Source organism: Xiphophorus maculatus, chromosome 9 (assembly GCF_002775205.1).
Source record: "Xiphophorus maculatus strain JP 163 A chromosome 9, X_maculatus-5.0-male, whole genome shotgun sequence".
In the NCBI taxonomy this organism is placed as follows: Eukaryota; Metazoa; Chordata; class Actinopteri; order Cyprinodontiformes; family Poeciliidae; genus Xiphophorus; species Xiphophorus maculatus.
In genome coordinates this window covers 23,688,059-23,697,532 of record NC_036451.1, presented here as the reverse complement: position 1 = coordinate 23,697,532, position 9,474 = coordinate 23,688,059, and the positions used below count along the sequence as shown (strand labels likewise).

At 40.8% G+C, this 9,474-nt stretch overlaps 1 protein-coding gene across 1 annotated transcript; it reads left to right on the top strand.

Annotated features, from left to right (window-relative positions):
* The first annotated feature begins 448 nt into the window (after positions 1–448).
* c1qtnf7 (C1q and TNF related 7) lies at positions 449–7,680 on the top strand. Its single transcript, XM_023339187.1, has 3 exons — positions 449–952; positions 3,834–4,070; positions 6,836–7,680. Exons 2-3 carry the CDS (start codon positions 3,842–3,844, stop codon positions 7,462–7,464), a joined length of 858 nt encoding a protein of 285 aa, XP_023194955.1. The 5' UTR covers positions 449–952; positions 3,834–3,841; the 3' UTR covers positions 7,465–7,680.
* Positions 7,681–9,474: the final 1,794 nt, after the last annotated feature.

Sequence of the window (9,474 nt, the reverse complement as noted above, 5' to 3'; positions counted from 1 at the left end):
TTGTCTCACGGTGTTGTGACCGTTTTTAACAAATTTGCTAGAAACGTGTTTTTGTAAAAGTTACATACTGCAACTTTAAATGTGAGATATGAGCGTATCGAGTAAATGGCGCCAATGACGCTCTCAAGTCTGTTTCTCCATGAAACAGACACAGCTAACACGTTTGGCTAGGAGCGCTTTCCACGACAAAGGGAAAATACACGGAGAACGGCTATTCTTGTCAATTATCTAACTTTTTATTTTTTTACTGTCTCAGTCCCAGTTTTTGGTCACCAAAAACAGTTTTTTGGTCATATATATATATATATATATATATATATATATATATATATATATATATATATATATATATATATATATATATATATATATATTTGTCAAAAAAAAAAGACGACAACTCAGGCCATTATCATTATTTAAGAAACGTGACGATGTGACAGATAATAATAAGTAATAAGTCATGGCGCCATCTTGAGGTAAACGTCATAAATGCACATTAGAGTCACACAGGTCACCAGGCTCCAAACCATTGCTCTAATTTCTGGTTTCCCACTTTATTTCTACAACATCAACCCATCAGAGCTCTACGATTCTCGTGTGATTCACTCCCGCGCCTTCTTTTCCGTGACTCCACGGATCCACACGGCAACATGTGGTCCCTGGGTTTGACACGATCACAGCCTGTTTGCCTTGGGAAGTTTATGGAGCAAAGAGAAGGGAGTGGATCTGGAGGAAGAGCAGGAGGAGGAGGAGGAGGAGAAGGAGGAGGAGGAAGTTGGATGCACTGTTGAGACGCTGTCAGCAGCAGAGCGGCGGAGTTCTGTGTCAAACCTGCCAGAGGAACATGTTCTGCGAAGGAAAAGGCTGGAACATGAGCACATAAGGGGACGGAGACGCTTCAAAGTGGGGGAATCCTGATCAGCCGTGAAGACGAACAGCTGTAGAGTGAGGGGTAAGGACATCTAAGAGTGTCTCACTTGGAGGGATGAGGGGAGAGGATGATGTTCCAGACCATTGTTCTCCTTTTTCTGTCATTAGAGCGAATGCTGAGTGCATGAAAAACACGTCTGAGTGAGACAGTGTTCCTGTCTGTTTTCACTTCCTCCATTTGGAATAGCTGGTTAGAAAGACCACCAAAGTGCTGACATCGATCTCTTGAGACAAACATGCACGTCCACCTGCAGAACCGTCCCCCGAAAGGACACAAGAGAACTTTTCCTGCTGCTATAAATAGAAACTTCATTTAATCTCTTTGTTTTTAACAGTTGAACAGCTATTACATAACCCCCAGGAGACTGGCCACTGATTAGCCCTGATATCGAATATAATGCACACCGATGCCCAGAGGGGCTGTCCAGCACATTCCTGCAGGCGGGTTGGGGGTGTCTATAGGATAGACAAAGCAAATGCATGAGTAACAAACAGCTCACTCTCTGTTTGAAGACTCGGGAGGGAACGATGTTTCTCTGTAGGCCTGACCCGAATGTTCCACTGACCAGAGACAAACAGCAGATGCACGGCTCGCGTTCTCACACCCACGTTGGCAAATCTGCCAAGAAAAGGCCACGTGCATCCATCATCTCCGCAAATTCCCCTCTGCCGAACTGTTTAAAGACTTCTCACAGGGCAGAATTATTTGTCGGTATACATCCATGTGGAGTAAGAAGTAAGGAATGTGCATCTTGAACACGATGGGTTAAGGTTCCCAGGATGAGAGCTGATTTGCTATTATCAGGATGCCTTTCCTTATGGGATGTTCTTCCGTCTTCTTCTGTGGGGAAGCTAGGTTGCGAGGGGTCCAATGAAGTGCCATTGCTTTTGTGTTTACAAGACAGAAGTCGCGCTTGCGTGTTACGTCATAGCTGGAGAATGTCTTGGGAGAAGAAGACATGGATTGGAAGAGAGCTAAAGATTGCTGTTTTGACGTCTCTCTCTCTCTCTCTCTCTCTCTCTCATGTAATCCTGCGGCTGGTTGAGAAAGTCTGTGTATCAGATATTAGCTGTTCCTGATTACAAAATCACATCTGGCCTCATGCTGCGTTCAATAAAGAGAGAACAGCGACAGACAAAAGGCTTTCTCCATACCGCCTGCTGCCACCATGACGACAACCCCGAGTGAGGGTTCAAACAGAGCTGTCGGTTCATTCGTCACCTAATTATCTGTAAGAACAAAACCTTCTTTGGTTTTGCAAGAGTATCCCCTCAGCCCCCCCCCCCCCCCCCCCCCACCACACACCACACACACACACACGCACACGCATGCACACGCATGCACACTTTTTCACATGTTGTCACATTACAACTGCAGACTTGAATGTATCTTCAATGTAACAAACAGACCAACCCGAAGTAGTGCACAGTTGGGGAGTGGAAGGAAAGGGAGGAATAGTTTTAAAAAATTTTTATTAATGACATTCTGACACTTGTTTTTTAGTCTTAACCCTCTATGGCATGGCGTTGCCCTCAGGCAACAAACCACATAGCTGTACCTCACATTGCTCCTTTATTTTATTTTTTGGGGGGCATGATTTTTGACATATTTTTGTCCAAAAAATAGTTCTTTTATGAATATAGTTTTTGTTTGATTTGTATTTCATTTCTCATAATCAGTGTAGACAATCTTGGTGTTCTAGACCAATGTTACCCTGAGGCAACAAACCCAAATCTGGTTCCAGGAGGTGTCAGAGTCCGATTTTATGATTGACATGTAATTAGGGACCACCAAGCTCCCAAAGAATGCAGGAAAATATTTCTTCCCCACAAAAATAAAAAGTCATGCCATAGAGGGTTAAGTCCCTTTTACTCTGAACCCCCTAAATAAAACCCAGTCCAGCCTATGCTCTTCAGAAGTAACCTATATGCTTTGTGATTTAGTCCATCTAATGTACCTTAAAACAGGACCAGGAGGTTTAACATACAGCCAGAATTATGAACGCAACGGTTTGGTGTAGAGCATGTTTATGGTTTAAAATGGCCCAGTCAAAGTCCGCACCTTAATTTGATTGAAAACAAGTTGCAAGACTTGACAGGTGACCCTCACAGATGCTCTTCTTCCAATCTTGCTGAACTTGATAACATTTGAAAAGTATAATGGGCAATTATTATTTTTATTTCATTTAACCTTTATTTGACGAGGTAGCTTGATTGAGAAAACAAATTCTTATTTTCGACAGCGACCTGTTTAGAAAACATTAAAGCATCATACGACGGAATGTCATATCGCAGAAAATGGAAGAATATCATAAAAAAAGTAAAAGTGCAACCATATTCAGACTGACTAAATATAATCTCATGTTACGTCAGTAGTTTTTAAAAGCAGCTACATTGATCATGGCTTTTGGTTTGTACTGAGTTGATAAAGGTCGATATTAAAGTTAGCGTACTGAGCTTTGGTGTGTTTTTTTTGTAAGTTGTTCCAATCATTGGTATTGAGGATTGACCTAATGGTGTACGAACTCATCATAGTAACAAATTTATTAGAACGTAAAATGTGTTTTATTAATTTAGAAAATTTCATTCTCTACAATCTACATGGGAAAAGAGTAATAGCAGGAGACACACTCCAAAACACAGGTGTAAATGCAGAGCAAAGTGGTTTCACATAGTACTTTTGACTAGTATTGGCATCGTTATACAAAAAATAAATAAAATGTGATCCATGTGTGACGTTCCTTCCAGTTTTAAACCAAGCACTGCTTCGTGTTGGTCCAAAAATACGAATAAAACTCCTTAAGGTGTGTTGTAAAACGACAAAATCAGAAAAGGTTCAGGGGTAGAAATTGTTTTGCACACGGAAAACTAACTGTCCTTCACTAAATTGTTTGCTTCTGCAGATTTGAAGATGTGGGCATTAATGGGAGCCATCTATCTGTGTCACTGCGTCGCCGGGCAGCTGCTCGAGTCCAAGCTGAAAGGGGCGCCTCGACTGGTCTGCAGCGTCCCCGGGTCGCCTGGCCCGCCCGGCAAACCGGGTCCCGGCGGGCCGCCGGGAGCTGATGGGAATGTCGGAATTCCAGGAAGAGACGGCAGAGACGGCCGAAAGGGGGAAAAGGGAGAAAAGGGCGATACAGGTATAATATGGACTCTTTATTTCGGGCATATGAACTATGAAGAAAAAAATACATCAAACATTATATTTATGCGGCAAATGACCACATGCATGCTTCTAAAGCATCACCAGCCTGTGAGCAACAAGCTACAACCTGACAAAGAACCGATATTAATGTATTTGCACAAATAGCCAAGTCATTTTGAACTTCACATATAAGCGAATCAAAAACAAGCACAATTTATCACATTTTCGCCACCATGCTTAAAAGTTAGCTTCATATTAGGAGCGCACTGACTGCACCGTTTTGGCCGTTCACAGATCATTTAAAAAAGCCACACCTGCCGATTCTGATTTTGGCCGATGCCGATTTTTTTCCTCATAACTGACACTGTCAGGACGTATAAGGGTCACAATACACCTTCGAGATTCCAATTTTATTTTATCGAAAAACCCTGAAGAATACCCGGTGAAACAATACAAACTTGTTTTAACAGCACATGAGGTAGGGCTCTCGAATGTATATGAAATATTTAGAGCATTGCTGTCCAAACTACTACTTTGAGCCTGTTACACAGTAGTGTTTTGCTTTTACAAAACCACAAAGTTTGAGGTCAGTTGAGGACAAGCGAACAAAATGACTTAAATCACCAAAAACATTGTGCAGAGCTTTAGGTTTCCTTAACTCTGAAATGCCTAAATGCGGCAGCTTTGTGGCTATGTAAAAGTAAATAAGATCGTTTTCACATATCAGTATTGGGCGATCACCAAAACCCAAAATTAAAGAAATCGGAAAACACCTTGCTGCTGTTCCAACCGACAAAGAATTAAAGTGAAGCGAACAAAATAGAAGGCCAAATCATCACACCTCCTCCACCATGCTTGTCGGTAATGAGGCTCAGAGTTTTGATTTGTGCGTTACGGCAAACATTTCCTCTTCAATCTCATCCCAAAAATGTTGTTTGAACAAAATTATGTTTTCATGTTTTTTTTGTTTTTTTTATTAAAAGCAACATACTTTTCCTGCCTAGCAATCCTTCCCATCAAGTCAGACTCGTTCTGTCATTTTGTAAATGTTATCAGCTTCAACCTTTATTATACCAATCTAGGCACATAGAGTCTGTCATGAAGTGATTTCAATTCTTTTAAAACCACTTTTTCCAAGTTTTTTCTTTTATAAATAACTCGAGATGTGAGCAAAAGCCTTGCAAACCCCCCTCATCGGGAGGCGATCATACCTGCCAGTTGACTACAGCATTTGGTCTGCTGGTTTTGAACTCAGAATGGGAGTTTTTCAAACACAGCTGCTTGGTCTTGGCTGAGTCTCTGTTAAATATTACTGCACTGACTGTTTAGTTTGCTGACAGAGAGCTGGAGTTATTGGTAGTTGCTAAAACACGCGGTGTAATTTATAGGCATGTACCAGCAATGCCAAACCCAACAATTGCATCCTTGTACTTTTGCACTGAAACGTTTAAAGCGACAACGTGCAGGGATTGAAAAACAGGAGGATTGATGTGATTTTGTAAGATGTCACCAGTTAAGATACTGTAGATTCATTCATAAAAGTTACGCTGTCTGGATGTGCGTTTATTGATTTTGCCAAGATTTTTTTTTTCTTTAAGGATGCTCCAAATGTAACCCTTCCTCTAAGGATCCAATTTAGCTGTGAAGCCTAGATCCTGTTGATCTCGCCAAAATAAAATACCAATCCATCAACACTTTAGAACCCTACACCACATTAAATCTGTCAGCAATAAAAAAGTAAAAATAAAATGGTTATGTTTTCCATTGTCTGACGACATGGATTCCTGTATAACCCTCTTGGGCATACGGAGCATGCTCAAACATAAACTATGTCCTTGCTTTGGGCTATTTACTCTGGATGGAGGTGATCGAGTATAAAATAGTTCGGAGGAATGCGGCCTCCAAACTGTGTCGTTGTTCTAATATCAAGTTGGCTGCATTCCAGCTGTGACCTAATGCAAGGAGTAGGTGTGGTGCTGAAACTGATTCAACAAATGGAAGAACAACATAATAAGGAATCAGCGCATACGTGAAAAAGTCTTCATAACCCATGGACCTTTCACGTGGTACATAGCAACCACCAACTGTAGAGCATTTCATCGAGATTTCGTGGGGCAGACCAACACAGAGAAGTGCACAATTGTGAGATGATGTACATTTTTCAATATTTTCACAAGCTGAACCACTCTGAGGCCATATTTTTTGTATTGCAGTTAAAAATGCAAAACAATTTAATTTTGTCATAAATGTTCTTTTCCGTGTTTAATTAGTCAAACATGCAATATTTTAAGAAAACAATTCTACCTGTCAGAATTGTGTACGGGTCGCCGGCAATACTGAACCAAATTGCACAGCACATCTACATGTTAAAGTTGTCAAAGTCAAGCTAGCATCACCGACCTACTTCTCTCTCCCTTGCTGTATTTTGTCTTTTAATTAAAACTTTTTCCTGACCTTGTTACCTAGTTGTTATAGTGTTGACAATTAGCATCCCTTTTTCTTTTATATATCAGGAGTACATTTAAGGTTAAGTGCGTTCTGTTGACAATTTGACAGCTAAAACCGAAGGTAGTCATCATCAGCCCGCAGCTTTTTTCCCTCCAGCAGGGACCTGGGGGCGGGATCCTGCAAGACAAACGGGTTGAAAAAAAAGGAAGTTTCAGACAAAACACTGCTTCATAGTGTCCCGATAGAACACCCTGTAAAGTCACAACCATAACACTGCAAAACTGACATTTAACTTTGACGTTTCTGTTTTAGGGGCGAAGGGCAGAGTTGGCCCAACGGGGAAAATTGGAGAGCGAGGTGAACGCGGCCCCGCGGGAAAACGAGGCCCCGCGGGAGACAACGGGGACGCGGGGCCTCCTGGACCTGGAGGCCGCGATGGAGATAAAGGCGATAAGGGCGAGCGGGGACCCCGTGGAACTGCGGGAACGTGCAAATGTGGCAGCCTGCTACCCAAATCTGCCTTCTCGGTGGGAATCACTAGCAGCTACCCCGCAGAGAAGACCCCCATCAAGTTCAACAAGGTCCTCTTCAATGAAGGCGGACACTACAACCCCCAGACGGGGAAATTCATCTGCGCATACCCAGGCGTCTATTATTTCTCCTATGACATTACACTGGCCAACAAACACCTGGCCATCAGTCTGGTGCAGAACGGTCAATACCGCATTAAGACCTTCGACGCCAACACAGGAAACCACGACGTGGCGTCTGGTTCCACCGTCATGTTCCTGAACCCTGAAGACGAGGTGTGGATGGAGATCTTCTTCAGTGACCAGAACGGCTTATTTTCGGACCCCAGCTGGGCGGACAGCCTGTTCTCTGGGTTCCTACTCTACGCAGACACAAACTACTTTGACACACTGGCAGCGGACTACGCGTAGAAAACCCGGAGAACAAGGCAGAACCACAAACTGTTTGCTACTGCTATTATCACTCAGTCAGAACACGTTTGGTGTGAACAAACTACATGTACTGTTTTAGATACATGTTTGTACTACTATGGGATTAGCGAAGTATTCACTTAACATTGCGGAAATCTGATGAAGCTTCAGGTGATTTATTTGATTCCGGTTGATTTAAATAAAAATTCCAAATAATTTAAGGTGTGAATTTGTTTAGAAAAGAAAAAAGACATTCTAACCTTCTGTTTGGGAGACATTTTTTTTACTCTGATTTTGGCTAAGATTCTTCTTTATTCATGAAGAATATTTTTTAAACTATTTGTTATTTTCTAATTTAAAGTAATGAAATCTTGTAGTTTCAATTATGGACAACTCTGACCATCCTCTTTACGAGTCAGAGTGCTGCAGTACAGACTGCTACAGGAGATCTTTCCTGAAAAACAGCCATAACCATTCATACAGTAATTCAATAATTTGAATTAATATAAGTTACGACAACATTTAATTTCCCTTTGGGATCCATAAATCATATTTGAGTTTCATGTTACAGAGAGATAGGGCTCCCAAGTTTAGATCTCTGAACAATCATAAGCTTTGTGTTTGTTTTAACATGGGAAATGCCTCATATTTGTTACAGTGAACATTATTTTTTCCCCAAAATTAAACTAAATGACTATTAAGCAAACTAAGTCCTGCAAAGTGAGCATAACATTACTCCTCCAGTGTTGCCATGTGAAAATTTCTTTGCCCTCCATACAGATTTCTTCTGTTTTTGCCGTTTTGTCACACTGAAATGTTTCATCAAATCATTAAACACATTTTAATATCAGACAAAGATAACATAAATAAATACAAAAGTTGTTTCAAATTTTTATTTTTTTGTATTTAGGGTAAAGAGATATCCAATCCTGCCTGGGCTTATTTGAAAAATAAATCACACCTCAACCCTACTAGCAGGTTTTACTTTGACTAGGCCACTCTCGAAAAACTTGTTTTGCATGTGCTGGCTTATTTTCCTTCAGCTGCAGGTGGTCTGAGGCAGACCGCTTCACTCACACCTGATGCTGACCTGCTGGGTAAGCAGCAGAACGCCACTCATTCAGTCATGATTGTTCAACCCTCTGTGGTGTAGTAAAGTTTCAGTTTGTGATACTCATTCATGTTCTCTGAGTTAGTCACCTCGTGTGTCCTCTGTGATCTCCAGTGGATTAAAGCCTGCTTGCTTTGGGATGGTTTAAAAAAAAACAAAAAACGCTGAACACCATGTACAGACACAGCTGCTGTAGCCGCATATCTGCTCCATTCAAATTTCAAATCTGTAAATCCTAATCCTGGTCAGTTGGGATGGCTTTAATCTGTATCCCGGAACATAAACGCTATTGCAACCAGTTAAGATCGCTTTGAACAAGGTTTTGATGTGAGCATTACTCCCTTTAATTATTTGGATTATGGATTTGAATGCAAACTCTGTAAAACGCTGAGATTCAGCACGTTTTGCTGGATTTAAATAATTTTCAAATAAAAACACCTGTTGTGAGTTTTTAATTTAGCAGAATATGTGGCAATGGAGGTGAGAAAATGAACTGGAATAAAATGCAGAGGATATGAAGGCCGTAAGAAATATTTGCCATCCTCCCACTATGAAGCTGTAACTTTAGTTCAGGATTCATCCAAAAAGTCTAGCCTTACTACCGAGGCTGTTTTCGAGCCTTGTTAAATCTACAAAACTGGGCAGATTTCTACCCAGTTTTGTCAGATTTGGTCCTTATTGCAGAAGTGCAGATGAAGGGGGGAGAAAAACTACTCCACAAGCAACACGAGTTCGGAAAATAAATAAATAAATAAATAAATAAATAAATAAATAAATAAATAAATATAATAATAATAATAATAATAATAATAATAATAATAATAATAATAATAATAATACTTTTTTTTTTTAAAACTTGCACGTTTGTCCATCTTCGCGCCACGTAGTGGGCGGGTTAC

What these genes read in the sequence shown, in the direction of transcription:
- c1qtnf7 (XM_023339187.1), top strand. Translation starts at nt 3,842, where the DNA reads ATGTGGGCATTAATGGGAGCCATCTATCTGTGTCACTGCGTCGCCGGG. An exon ending in GGGAGAAAAGGGCGATACAG is followed by an intron (nt 4,071 to 6,835) that starts GTATAATATGGA and finishes TTTCTGTTTTAG; the next exon opens with GGGCGAAGGGCAGAGTTGGC.